The sequence below is a fragment of the Chroicocephalus ridibundus genome, chromosome 4 (genome assembly GCF_963924245.1).
Source record: "Chroicocephalus ridibundus chromosome 4, bChrRid1.1, whole genome shotgun sequence".
Classification (NCBI taxonomy): domain Eukaryota; kingdom Metazoa; phylum Chordata; class Aves; order Charadriiformes; family Laridae; genus Chroicocephalus; species Chroicocephalus ridibundus.
The window spans coordinates 88,639,968-88,654,598 of NC_086287.1; the positions used below are offsets into that span (position 1 = coordinate 88,639,968).

At 38.7% G+C, this 14,631-nt stretch overlaps 1 protein-coding gene across 2 annotated transcripts in view; it reads left to right on the top strand.

Moving 5' to 3' along the window:
- WWOX (WW domain containing oxidoreductase) overlaps positions 1-14,631 on the top strand; it is a 532,132-nt gene that overhangs the window by 234,107 nt on the left and 283,394 nt on the right. The window contains exon 9 of one of the 2 annotated variants that reach the window (XM_063334662.1): positions 13,905-13,992. The exons of the other annotated variant lie outside the window; for it this stretch is intronic. Within the exon in view, the coding sequence (XP_063190732.1) occupies positions 13,905-13,955 (51 nt within the window). The 3' untranslated portion in view covers positions 13,956-13,992. Of the gene's footprint in view, positions 1-13,904; positions 13,993-14,631 lie in introns of those variants that run through there. 2 annotated transcript variants of the gene reach the window in all.

The following is a 14,631-nucleotide window of genomic DNA, read 5'->3' on the forward strand; positions in this document are numbered from 1 at the left end:
CGCTTATGGGGTTTGAGAAATGCATATTTGCATAGAAATAATCTTTAGTGAGCTAAATTTTAGAGTATGTCAAATTTATAAATATCACTACTGTAAAGACATATTTTTAGAAATAGATTTCTGGCACAGTTTATTTCAATTCCATTTTTCACATTTGTGTCACCAACATAGCTTTGGCTTGGTATTTTCTAATGCATTTGTTTTCAGCGTTCATGTTTTAGAGATTAAACTTTTCCGTTGTCTTGTTCAGACGTTGCAGTTTGAAAATGAAACGAAGCGAGAGAGGTGCTTTTGTTTAAAAGGCATCCATTTGGTTTGAGACATGTGGCCAGTAAAACTTACTTAGCTCCTTTTTCTTCTTCCAGTTTCAAGCACAAACGTATTACTCTCTTTTTGGGTTACTTTGTCCCTTTACTGAAAAAGGAAGTTCTCTATTTTTAAATCTCTATACATCTTTAAGGCGGATTACGTTTCCTGTGTCTGTTGTTTCGTGTCACAGTAACTGCTGTGTCTCTGCTGTTCGCTTATGGCATTTTAAAAATACAGATGCTGGGTGCCCAATCACAAACAAGTAATAAATTGAACTTGTTTGTTTATAGAGACTCCAGTGTTCTGTCTACACAATAGCAATATATGTTTTAAACACATGTAGTAATATATATATATAGAACAGCAATATATGCTCTAAACTGTTCAGGTTGGGATTACGTTGCCACAGATACTGAAAGGATGTTGCAAATTTATTCTCCAGCTAAAGAAATTCCCGTTCTAGAAATGGACTGTATGTTCACAAAGGAAACGGGCTGAGGAAGGAAAATACAATGCATCCCCTCAGTTTTGGAGGGTCCTCTGCATAAAGGCGACAGTATCGTCCTTATCTGATTGGTGTCAGGGGACACGTAAGTCATGCTTCCTATTGCCTGAAGTAAGGAATTAGGCTCAAGAAATAATAAACTAACCTGGTTTCCGTGGAGTTGAATGGAAAGGTATACTTATCCCAGAGATAAATTTCAACTAAGGCCTCAAAATGACTGCAGTCTTTAGACTTGTTGACGTAACAGCTTGACTTGGTTTTGAGTAGGTGTGTGCCAGGGAAAAGCCTGACTCCAAGCTCTGGCTGCTCGTTATTGCAGAGTTCCTAAATTGTGCCATCAGGATCATTAGGCCACCTGCAGGCTTTTGTCTCTGCAACATGAATGTATTTAACTGTGGTACCTTGACAGAATTTCTGCAGCTGCTTCCTCTCCCAAACTCTGTGCGCAATCTTTGTCTATACCCAAGGTGGGCAGAACGACTTGGGGCCGGTTTTCAAATCCCTCTGGACATGAGCCACCGGTGTAGAATTCATGAGGCTCCTGCTAATCAAGTGCCTCTGTGTACTCGCAAAATTTTATTCTGCATTTAGTGTTAAGTTTCCGCGTGCACTTTAAGATGCTGCTCGTCTTCTCATGTCCTAATAAGTGAGCTGAGATCAGGGAGGAGGTTTGGCTTGGCCCAGGGCACTCTCACCATAAAAAAGAAGCTACCGCAGAGGGGCATTTCTCAGCGGGAGAGTCATTTAGCTTTGGACTGGTTCTTCTTCACTGGTCAAATGTGTTGGCCCTTAAGGAATGGGATATGTGGTCTTTGGGTGTGTGGGCGAAGTGGGTTACTGCAGAGAAAATATGCACACCTTTTATTTGTAGAGAGAGATATATATGTGTATATATGAAATATATGTACAATATAGTCGTCTGCTCCTTTACATTAGAAGTTTTAAGGCATTGCAGCCATTTAAGAATTAGTTAGGTTTGTTAATATGTGGAAAAGTGAGGGAGAAGGAGGTCAGGGCATCCGGAGTGTCTGTGGCTGTGTTCAGGAATGAATGCTCAGTGTCACACACAGGACAGGCAAATTTCCCTGTGCTGGCTCTTTAAAAAGCCAGTAAAATCCACTATGAAATATTGCCACTGCTCTAATTAAAAATAAAATAAAATAAAATAAAATAAAATAAAATAAAATAAAATAAAATAAAATAAAATAAAATAAAATAAAATAAAATAAAATAAAATAAAATAAAATAAAATAAAATAAAATAAAATAAAATAAAAGTGGTTGTATTTTTGATTAGACTGTGTCAAAAGTGAAAAGAATTTAGGAAATCCATTGCAAAATGGTCAAGGCAAAGGAACTTTTCTATGAAATTCTCTTTGACCAGTTCAAATAGCTTAAACACTATTGACCATTCTTCCACCAGCTCAGCGATGCATGGCGTTTTGAATCATCCATTTTCTTTGAGGACTACCTGGGGTTAGCATATCATTACTTGATAACAGAGTTTCAATTCTCACCCACTGGCAGCGCCGCGCTTTAAGCTGGATACACTTACTTGCAGGCTCATCCAACCCTACATAATTGTCTGTACATTTATTTTATTGTCAACTCGGAGACAAGCTGAAGAAACTAACTGTTTGCTTTAGAACACATTAACTTCTTTATCACATTAATACTGACTCATATCTTATTTCCCAGTTGCAGTAACAAAACCATTCAAATATTTCCCTCACAGGACAATATCTTTAATAGCTTCTGTGTGTTTCCTATTTTTGGCTGTTTCTGTATAAACAGACTAATCTAATAGCATGCTGAGCCATCTATACTTGGCAGAAATTCAGCAACTCACTCATTTCTATGGCAAGCTGGGATGCCAAGGGAAAAAAAAGCCTCACTTTTATTGCAGTAAGATCTTTCTTAAAGTTGTCTTTTATAAGTGTAATATGACTATCATTTGGGTTACTGCAGCACCTTGACTGAAAAAAACCCCACGTTTATTGCAGAACAGGATAAACCAAATAGGAGGGCATTGTTCCCTTCACAATGTCCACAGGAATTCCTTTACCTAATGTATTCAGTCTCTCTCATGTGCACTGCCTTAAATGGTGGCAAAGCACACGCTTAAAAATATTGTTGAGAGCCAATTAGGAAGGCTGGCTGATAGGGCTGGAGAAACAATCTGGACGGCGCTGGAAGACGCTTACACGTTGAGTCCTCTTGCTTGGGATATTTAGCCATCCTTGGCAAATTCAATGGTGGTGTCCCTCCACGGCGGTCAGAAGCTGTGCTGTGCAGCTGCTCAGGAAACGTCCCCCATCCATTTTGTGGCTCGCATCCCAGTACACCCCCATGGCTTACGTGGATAAATTGGTGACATCCATGGTTCTGCTTCTGGCTGCTGCTCCGAGCCTCGGGATGTGTGGTTTGATGTACATTTATTTTGGGGCAATGCTATCTTAAGCAGTCTCAGGCTCCTGCTTCCCTGAGCTGCCCTCTTCATTGAAGTCAGCACTTTTCGATGGTTTATATTTCAGCGAGATTAGTTTCCTGATCCAGTTCATTGCATGCTCATATAAATTCTGGCACCAGCAAAAACAAGGCAGAAGGAAGTAGCTGAAGACAACGACTGTTTAAACCAGTTTAAGAAGCTTTGGTTGTAGCCAAGTGTCCAGCCATGGTTCAGTGTCTTTATAGTCAAAGGAGGGCTATACCATCATACAGTTCCTGCCTGTAGTGGGTTGCTGTTTGTGATAAATATTTGAGCTATTGATGAATGTAGCTATAAAAATGCAAATTATGATGGTTTTCTTATTGTTTTACAACTGTATCAGCTGCAAAGCCTCTTAGAGTGAAGTGGGTTTATTTAATTTTGGGCATTTATCAATACTTACAGATTTATTTATGTAATTGACGGTTTTATGTCCCTGTCCTTGTAACATTTAGGTGTAAGAAGCTTATTGAAACCATCTAGATCTGAAATCAATGCATCTCTAATACAATAGGCTCCTTACCTGAATTGGCCTAACTGTACAAAAATAACCCACTATTGGACTGTACTCAAATGCACACTAGTAATGCCTTACTTTAAGACAGAGAAATATTGAAGTCTCTTAGGCTTTTGATTTCCTTGCTTGTTTTTTGTACTGTATTTTTAACATTATTTTTGCTATAGTAGGCCAAGTTCATCCCTAATATAACTGTATTGAAATCAGTGGGGAGACTTGTAATTTTAAGAATAAGACGCAGTAAAGTGCTTTGCTGGATCAGGGCCTAAAAGGATTAGTACTGTGGAATGCTTAGGGTGGACGTAGAGGTAACTGTATGAATAAAAGTCATTTTAATTGCACTGGAGCAGTTTGGGAATTTTATTCTACCTCTCAATAAAAGAAATAAAAAATAGAATAGACTCTCACTGCCAAGCAGAGAATCCTATATAGCATTTCGCATTGTTTTGCAAATATTAAAACTGTAGAAAACATTTAAAAGCCTGAGATATAAACCGCCTAGCTTTTATTTTGAGGCTTGTGCACATTTTAAAGCAGATATTTGGTACACAAATTATAAGACCAATAGGGAGTATTGATTTTTAAGTATAACTGTAGTGGCTTTGCGCCTATTCTATGTTTTTCATTAAGGCAACAGTCTGAGACTTTTTCCCAGAGAACTGAAGCTAGCTGATGGTTTCTTATTGTATTCGGTGAAGTAAAATGATGAACAAAGATGATTTCTGTGCTCAGTCTGTCCCTGATTCCTCAGGAAAACTTGGCATCGGGTGAAACGTCGGGGAGAATACAAGCTGTTCTCTTCCAGGTGACCAAAGGTGGGTTTGGGACTGTCGCTTTTTCCACTAGAAGGGATTTGAACGTGGGTCTCCAGGGTGAGATGTGTAAGGTTTTACTCTCCAGTGTTTACTACAGATACCTTGTACCTTGAGGGAAGGGAGGGGAAAACCAAAGACATCTCAATTCATCACAGAGGCCCAGGCCATTTTAGAGAGGCCCAGGTCCAGGAAGGACTTCACTGCTCCTGGCCTGGAGAACAGCAATCTGAAGCAGAATTGCACATAATGGCACACTCCTTCCCTCAGTCTGTGGCATCATTGAGTTTTTAGGACTCAGCATTTGAAATGGAAGAATACTTGTTGTTTTGTTGTTTTCTTTTGTTTTTTTCCCCATTTAATTGCGAAGTATTTCAGTTACGTGCTTGAACTGAAGTAGTGACTCTACAGATCTTGCAATATACTCCAGGGTGTGAACTTGTCAGGTTAAGTAGTACTTGTGTGGGTTACTCAGTACTTGGTTGGGGAATATAAGTGACATAATCATTGGCTGATTCAGGAAGACTTGCTCTGGTTTTGGATTCTGCTAGAAGCCAGTGTCCCCGGGCACGTGGCATGGAGGAACCCTCTGAGACAAGGTATAAAAATCAGGAGGGTGATGGTGGGCTGGAGCTGTTCCTGATTCTACAATGCATCCTTTGTGTGAAAAGGTTTTAGCTCAGGTGCTTTAGTTAAATTCAAGCTAGCTAATTGAGTTTTGCTATCTAAAATTCCCCCTGTGGTTTCAAGCAGATAGACTAAACTGTAATCAACTATTGTACCGGTTTGTAGTTAACGCTGAGATTCACTGGCGCAGGAAAACATTCTCCGTTTCCAAAGTAGAGAGTTGTTTGTTAATCCTCTCCTTTTGGATCCATTCAGTAACTCATTAGAAGAAAGATGTGTCTGCGCGCATTTCTAGGAAAAACATTCATGAAAATGGATGTTCGGTGCTAGTACTAGAAGTGAAGCTGATGCTGTAGGTGCAGGGGCGCTTGCCTGTGGGCGTGTGCTGCAAAGAGCTGGGAATTGACACACGCGGAGGTTTTCTGATGTGTCAGCAACGCTAAGATGTTGCGTTTTGCCTGCAATAACAGCTTTGAAGGTGATCATCAGGCATTCAGTCGAATTTGTACTCTTCTTTCTAACATCATTTTGCTTGATGGTAAAAATCAGAGCTTATTTTCATACAGAGATTTGGCCTTCTTCAAGCTGTTTCTGAGCCTCGCACATGGCTGTGTGCTCTGTGGTCCTGAGGTCAGGCAGTACTTCCCCCCCCCCCCCCTTTTTTCTTTTTTTCTTCTTTTTTGCCTGTGAGTTGCGGGCTGAACATTGCTGATTTTTGAGCCTCAGATAAGATCAATTTTTCAATTGTGTAATACAGTACCTGGCTTTTCTGAATGGCACTGTTAATTGTCATTGACTATAATAGAATATGAATAGCACAGCCACTTGACACCAACTTAATGGTTCTGACTTTTCAATGGTGCCAGGAGTGTAAGGCTAGAGGGGAAAAAGGGTCAGAGGAGAGATAAGAGCTCTTCCGATTCCATTGAAAAAGATTAAAGCTTCTGTGTCTTTCAAGTGGTACTTGTGCGGGTCACCGTTTCTATGAAGTCACCTTAAAACTGGAAGTGATTGAGAAATTTCTATCACAAAAGGTCTGTTAGAACAACTCCAGCCCCCTCTGCCACAAGGGTTTTCAGGTTAATAGGCAAAGAGAAGGAGGCCTGTCTGGGATAACTCAAGGAGAAATGTGGACAGCCCTGTTGGGGACGACTGAGAGCAACATCGCTATCCCTGTTAGCCCCAAGGAAGAATCACGCTTGTTTATTGCTGTTTTGTCTAGCTGGGAGCTCTGGGAAATTTTGTGATTCACTTTAATGCCTCTTTTAAGAAAAGCTTACTGTCCTTAAATACGCAGCTATCTCTGCCTGTTGGGAATCCGATACTACATGAGATTACCTACCTAATCTGATCACAGCAGTTCTCACCAGTCTCCGCTATGAGGGACAGAGGCCAGGAGGAGGAAGAGGTTTTACTGCGCTTCCCCTCTTGAACAGCAGTGCAGGGAACATTTTCAACGCGTTAAATACCTGCCATTACTTGTATGGGATGCTCAGTTATAACTCGTATATTGTACCTATTTTTTAATATAATTTCCCAGGGATTTCTAAACATCTGGTAACGAGAGGAGCACGTTGCTGTGCAGAAATCTGGGAGAGGTACCTGGTGTGCAGATGGAAATGTTCTGTGAGTTGTGTGTAAGATGTTTTGAATGTGGGGAGGCAGGATGGTCTTTGTGTTGAGCCCACAGCACTTACTCTGCAGGTGCGGTAGAGTCAGTCTCTGGACGCATTCAAAGTTTTTGATTTAGCCAGAACATGTTAGACTTCTGTTGCACGGTTCAGATGAACTGCACACCACAGAACAAAAGTCCTAGATAGCAACAGGAGTCATTTATTTATCTGTTTGTGAACTACAAACCACGACAAGTTCTGATGTTGAAGGTATTGTCAGTGATGCACAAGGGATTGACTCAGCAGAGTAATAAAATATTGGCAATGTTACGGCTTCAGCTATTTCTGAAGGAGGAGTTGCAAAAATCAAACTACGTAAGAAACAGAAAGAAACTCTATGAGATTGTTCATATAAATACCTGTCGTGAAAAAATGAATCTACAATTTAGATACTAAGTAAGAAAGTATTAGGAGGAGGGAAGGGTCTAGTTATCTTTATATGTCCAAAAGAATTTGTATCAAAAATCTTCCGTTTTCTTGCAACTGCTGTTGGACAAACTCTAGTAATGCACACAAGGAAGAAATAACACAGAGTTGCCCTCAGAGTGGTATTTATCAGTGGATGTTTCATTATTGTAAGGATTTTTTGGGGGGGGGGGGGGGTGGCGCGGGGAGAGAGCAGGGTTGTTTGTATTGTTATCATTAAGACTGTTGTTTGGGAACAAAGCTTCCAGAAATGGTTGTCAGGGAAAGTTTCTTTATTCTGCCTGATCTAAGTTTTCCCAGTAGATTTCTGTTTAAAAAGAATAAACAAAGAAAAAAAGCAAAACAGCAGAAGTGAGAATTAGATATAAATATGACACTAAACTATATCTTTTAATACAAAAGAACTCTTTTTTAATTAGAAGCTTGGAAGGACATACCCTTTAATTGCTGCACTTGTAGTTTCTGGGCCATCAATATCCTTGCTTCTTTCATTAATAAACTGGCAAGTCAAGTAGGAAAGCTGCAGGAGTATAATTTTTTCCCTTAAGCTCTACTTAATCAACAGCAGACTTGATCAAACAGAAAAAAGAAAATGTAAATCAGTTGCATTAATTCTGCTGGCAGTAAATAGTAGGAAGAAAGCTAAACATGAAAGAATGCTCATTTTGCAGCTGATATCTGGGGTAGGATTGAATGGGAGAAATAGGTAGTTAAAGAGCTCTTTAGATTGTGAGTGACTAGGGGAATACTGGGGTTTATGTATGGATTAGCACGGTGATAGACCCTGAGTAGCAAAAGACGATGACTAATTACCTGACAGAGCAGCACTCCATTCGACTTGGTCATTGAAATTAATTTCTGTTTTCAGGACTGGCAGAAAGCAGCTGCAGAATTTCAGTTCAATACTCAAATTAACTAGGAGTCTAAATTATTTCTTTGCACATACGGTATTAGAGGAGTGGGTTACTAAATTGATCTTGATTTTACACACTGAGGCAAGAATTATTCCGCCTTTTTCATCAGAAGTCCATGTCCCCTGAAATCGGGGAATAAAACCTATGCTATAATAAACTACTTGGCACTGATTTGAACTCTGTCAGATAGTTAACATCTTAACATTTCCTGGAATCCCAGATGAAAGAATTATAAAATAAAGTCTTCTGGGATGAAAGAAAATTTTACTACCTACTCCACTGAGTAAAATACACTGAGCTGAACTTAGTCTGATGATTTACTTCATTCTTTGAATAGGGTTATGCCCAGGAATTAATTTGTCTGATGATGTATATGTGCTTGACAATCTGGTATATTTGAAAACTTCAGTGACTTTGATAAAAGAGGTGGGGAAGATGTCAGCTGGTTATTGCTGACGAACTCGTAATAGTTGGAGTGAGACATGAAGATAGAAGAAACTAAAACCAACTGCAAAAAACTCCACAAAGTCAACTCTGTAAGAAAAACCAGTACACGCTAAAATGAAGTCATATGTCCCGTGATTCTGAAGTGCAGGATTTCTGCCAGTTTGCCACGTTGGTAGTCGGCTCATTACATTCATGAGCAGCAATTTCTCCTTTTGCCAGTAGCAAAACTCCCAGAGCCTTTTGCCTGTTTAGAGATTCCTCATCTTTTAATTTATTTATTCAGCAAAAGTAAAATCTAAATGTTTATAAAGAAATTAAGTAAATAAATATGAGAAGGAAGAAAAGGCAAGAGTATGAGAAATGGAATAAATATTTAATATTCACGGGTACGTTTTAGCTCAATGGAAAATGAGGCAGGAGGGGTATGCGTAAGCCTTTTTTCAGCACTTGTGCCCCATAGTGTTCTTGCTGAATAAATTATGTTACTTCCTGCTCTTTCCTGCATGCTGTCTCTCAATAGACACTTCTAGGCAGAAGGATTACCACATAAAACCGGCAGCTTTTATCTTACTGTATCTTAGGCCTGTGTGGAATCACTGTTGTAACTGGTCACCTTAGTAACTAAAATGCGGTTTATTTCCTTTGGTGATGCTAAGCCAACATAGCTATGGAAGAATAGATTGGATTTTATTCTAGTTCCATAATGAATTTGTAGAGCAAGCAGTTATTCAGAAAAGCAAAAACAAAACCAAAGGACATTCTTTTAGTCAGACACTGAGCAAACTTGAGCTGGAGGTCAGCGAGAGACAATACGTTGAGAAATTTGCTCTGGCACTTTAGAGGGTCACATTTCACAGTATAGACATTGGTAATGATTATGAGCTTATATACAATTATTTATTTGTATTGTCAAATAAATAACCAAGGGAACTAATCAGAAATCCATGAAAACAATTTTGTTAAACTGAAAGTGAAAACTTATTTTACTCTCCAGTACAGATATTAATAAGATTAGAATGTCAAATGTCATAATCATATTAAATGGTTTTATTGCCTCCCTTTTAATTTATTTCATTATCCTTTTACTCTTAAGCTCTATTGTCCAGGTATTATATTATCATTTTGCATATGCTTTCTGTTCTATTTTTGCATTCATTAAGAACCCTAATATTTTCTTGCATACCAAAACAACCAAAAGAATCACTAGACAATGACACGTTGTCTTAGAAACAGAGCCTTCCTGTTCATCTTGTTGATCATCCAGAGTTCTGTCTCTATGTTGGTATACCAAGAATCTTGAATTAAATGGCATTTAGGCAATTGATTTGCGTCGGCTTTGCATAGAGATGTAGGTGTCATTTATGCTTTTATGTTCTGGAAAATTAATATTCCACATCTTAATGCCCAGAGTCTACCATGATTACTCTTAAGCTACCATTAATATGAATTCCCTTGCATTGCCATTACAGAGAATGATGTTAATGATGTGCTTTTTGTCTTTGATGTGGATAACAGGTAGTCCTGAGAGTCTGCTAGACTGAGAAATACACTGTTTTGGATGTGCCTTGGTGCTCTAAGTTATTTTTTCTTATTTCAGCCTATGGTAGAGGATATCAATAATGGTAGAGCAGATATTGGTCTGTGGTCTACAAGTCGCTTGTCTACGAACGCCAAAATGGGACCAACTCTCACAAAGACAATGTCTTTGTGAGAACAAACACAACTGCAGTGAACATCTCTCAAGTGGGAACTCATTTTGGTCAGTCTGGTTTGGGAATGATTTCTACCCAAAACAGGACTTGAAAGGCTTGATATATCATTGGTGTTCACATAAACCATCCATTCTTCAAGTGTTTATAGCTTCTTATTAAAATAGTGATATGTCATTTCTTACATAAAACTTCTGTGTTGCAGAGGATAACCTAAGATGTATAGATTTGGGATATAAATTTGCTTACAGGAATTTTGAAAAAAAAAAAAAAGTTTATGGAAAATGGGAAAATTGCAAGAAACTGTGAGAAAATAAAAAAGATAATGAAATATTAATTTGTTGGCTTCTAAGAAAAAATGATTAAAAGCCACCCAGTACTTCTGGATGCTTGTCCAGCATGGAGTCTCTTCATTTTACTCTCTGCTAACTCAGCACCTCAAGAATGTTATGGAAATTTTTTTGCTCATGAAGTATTTTATTCTCAGCGTGAGACCGTTGCCAGAGTCAGTAACCGCTGGCAGGTTTGCTAGCCTGGTAAAGCTGAACCGCTGCTGCTCGTTGTGGCAGCTGACACAACAAGTACCGCTGGTGAGCAATTATAGTCTCATGACCATATACTGTAAGTTGTTTAATTGTCTTTTGCTTGGAGTTAAACAAACTGAAAACTTCAGATGGCAGGGCACTGCCATTTTTCAAGTGAAATTGCAGAAACAGGAAATCTATAAAGAGGGCATATATTTCACACATTTTCTCCACTTGCTGCTGAGACCATTATTAATGCCACAATTTAAAAATAAAAGATACAGAACATTAGAGTTTTGAAGGAAGTCTCGTTTCCACAAGTTAGATTAATTCTTCTCATTGATAAAGTCTTGAATACTGTAGAAAATTAAAAGAGAAATTTACAGTCTCGAAAACCGCACCTGCTTTGCTCTTTGCCCCAGCAGTAGTGTTTGGGGAAGAGAAGCTGGGATGGCTGGCGTGTCTCTAACTTAAATCTGCAACTTAAATAACATCTTAAACCTGCTAAATAAGAATATTTACTTTAGGCCCAACAGCCAGATCCTGTCCTGGCCACTTGAGCGAGTGTTGTGGTAGAGCTTGCTCATGGATAAGTTGTTTAAGCTCCCCCTAGGACGCAAGTAATTAGCATATCGCGTCACGGTGAGGTATTTATTAGAATGGAAGTGTTCTTGGGAGGCTGGGTTTTGGAGGTTTAAATCAGAGCTGAGCATAGAGTTTTAGGGCCTTATTCACAGTAAATTTTATGTTGGTGAAAGGTTATGGAATGGGTTTCCGTACCATGTCTACTCCCTCTCACAAATTTCAGAAGAGATATGGACTCTGAACTTTGGTGTGGGTTTTGCTTTCCTTTTTTTTGGGGGTGTGTGTGTGTGAAGTGAGGGGGGGTGGTCCGTACCAAGGCAAACAAGGGGAAAGTACCTTACATAGCAATTTTAATTCTGCAGTGCTCCTTTATGCCAAGTGTGCATCAGCAGTGTAGTATCCTGTAAGAACTGGGACTCGGGGATGAACAGCTATTCACTACGTCTCAGTTAGAAGCTTCTTTCTCAATACCTGCATCTGATGACATTTGAGTTATTAACACCACTGGCCATTTAATAAACTCACTGTTCACAAATTAGTGATGTCGTTGCCAGGCGATCCTGGTTTTAGATAGGAACTTCTTCACTGCCCTCCTGAGCAATCTCTTAGGCTGTAAATCCCTTCCTTGTGACAGCACCGAAGTGTTACTGCCACAGACCTGTCCCAGCTCTTTATCTCCTCTACAGCAGGGAGAAAGGAGAAAGAATGGAAGGCGTCTTCAGCCAAACAGTGAACGTGCTCCTAACGAAATGTTTGAAAGAGACAAAGAAACAATATCTGTCCTTGATACGATGTGAAAGGATTATGTACCGTGCTATTTGTGTCATGATTTAGTGTGTTATTTCATTGGGTATATGCAGGGTAAGGGTTTCCTGCAGAAAAAAAAAATACGGATACAGAGTACTATAATGTTCTTATGCTGTAAATTGTCCTGAGATTTTGGAGAATTGGATAGTATTGCTGAATGGGCAAGGAAGGGAACGCATGTAGACAAGAACACAAATATTTCCCCCTTGGCTTTTATATTTCGTCCATGTGTAGATTTCTGCTTATGCAGAAAAGAGAGTAGAATCAAATGAATGAGGCTGTGTAGAGTAATGTGAGTGTAAGCCTAAAATAACTGCCACGGTTATTGCCAGCTCGGAATCTGATGGTTTCATCACAAAAGACCCAAGATACAGATGCATGTCTATAACTTTATGCAGATGTATAACCTTTTGAAGCACATAAAATTCAGCCAACGCTTGCCGCCTATTCAAACAGTAAACTGTTAAGAGTCCCTCCCCAGGTCCCTCAGCCCTCACGCCCAGTTCTGCGGAGTCCTAGTCACTGTGTTCATGCAAAAAAGTACTTTTATCAGTTTGGTTGGCAATACCTTATGAGAAAAAAAAATCATTTTAAGAAAACAAAGCAATTTCTAAACTAAGAGGTTTCTCTGTATAACGCATTTGCATAACTACTTTTCTAAGAAGTGGAGAAAAGTCACCATTTTCCAGCAGGTAAAAAGAAGTTCTGTAATTAATGAAGTTTCACTGGTATTGAAGTGATTGTTTCAAGTGTTTTTACAAGGACCAAATCTTGTATGTAAATACATAGTGCCAGTAGTTATGGAGGATAAACCAAGCAGAATATGACACAAAAAAGTCCTGAGAGTGATCTGTTTCCCCTTGTATTTTAGTACAGTCTATTGCTTTTTCAAGTCTGTTGTTGTTAGAATTGTGTTTATGGTAAGCTTGACTGCTTTTTGCAAAGTTAAAGGGAATATTTTGATTTCTGTGAAGCAGATATAATGAAGTTGGCGTGATAAACCCCCATTGGTATCTTCAGGGAACAAGTAGATTAAACAAGTAATTATACCATAAGGTTTTTAGAAGTTAGTAGATTTAAATACATTGTATGAATCTCATCTTAATGTAGCCTTTTGTCTATAGTGCTTCCTGCCAAAAAAACCTCCTGACAGGAAATAAACATTAAAATAATCTTTAATCCCTTGTCTGGTCTATTACCATTAACAATTGATGCACTTTAATTTTGTGGGATTTTAACTACAAAATGGAATGGCTAAGTAGTGATAATTGGGTTTGGAATTATACGGTCATTTATATCAACAGAAATGCAAGTGGCTGGGAGGGTGATTAATTATTTAACATTTCCTGGCTGTGGCTCCTATTATAGAATTTTCTGATATATTCTGCTGTGAACAATTATCACCAAATGAGGATAAACAAATCTGTGATGTGAAGTCTTATTTATAAATGAAACTATATTTAGAAAATGTCTATTTCATTTGCATTTTTACTTTCTTCGTGACAGGACTGTCATAATCAGCTTGTTTTCAAGCTTTTCTTGCCCTTTTGCTGATTTTTCAGGTTCACACCCCAGATTTCATGCAAGAAAAACAGAGCTTCAGATGTCCTTAAAGTAATTCCTATTCCAAATAAAGATACAGTTTATACAGTCATGGTAATGTGTTTGCATGTTCTGTTCCCCTTTCATTCCCTAATAATAGAATTAGTGCATGGCAATGTATTAAAATTTAATCCGAGTGCTGGCATCAGACTAGATAATTTAATTCCCCCAATTCATGAAGATTTGGGAGAAGAATACTGGTGCTGCCATTCTTAAATGGGGTCCTCTGGCATTTGAACTCTCTCATCTTTGGTAGATTTGTCTCTGAGAGTTTGCGTTTCACGTTCTCTCTCTTATGTGGAGACTGGCTGTCTCTCTGGTGTGTTATCCTCTTGTGTCCTTGTTGATCCACATACAAGCAGAATTTGCAATTCATTCTTCTTTTCTTACAATATGTTTCCTAAAAAAATTTATGTGTATGCTGCTTATCTGACAACGTAACACAAAATCATTCGAATTAGTACTTTCCAAACCATTTTCCCTTACTCCAAAAATTTTCCCATCCTTAATTTCCATTAAAAAACCAAAAAACCACAGCCCTTCGTTAGCAAATGATTACTAAAAGCGCCTGAGTTTCTTCTTCAAGTAGAACTCCTAACAATCATCCCTGGCAGTCCTGCCCAGAAAACAACATCCAGTTTACATGCTTATATATCAACAAAGAAGGAACAACAAGATGATGATAAT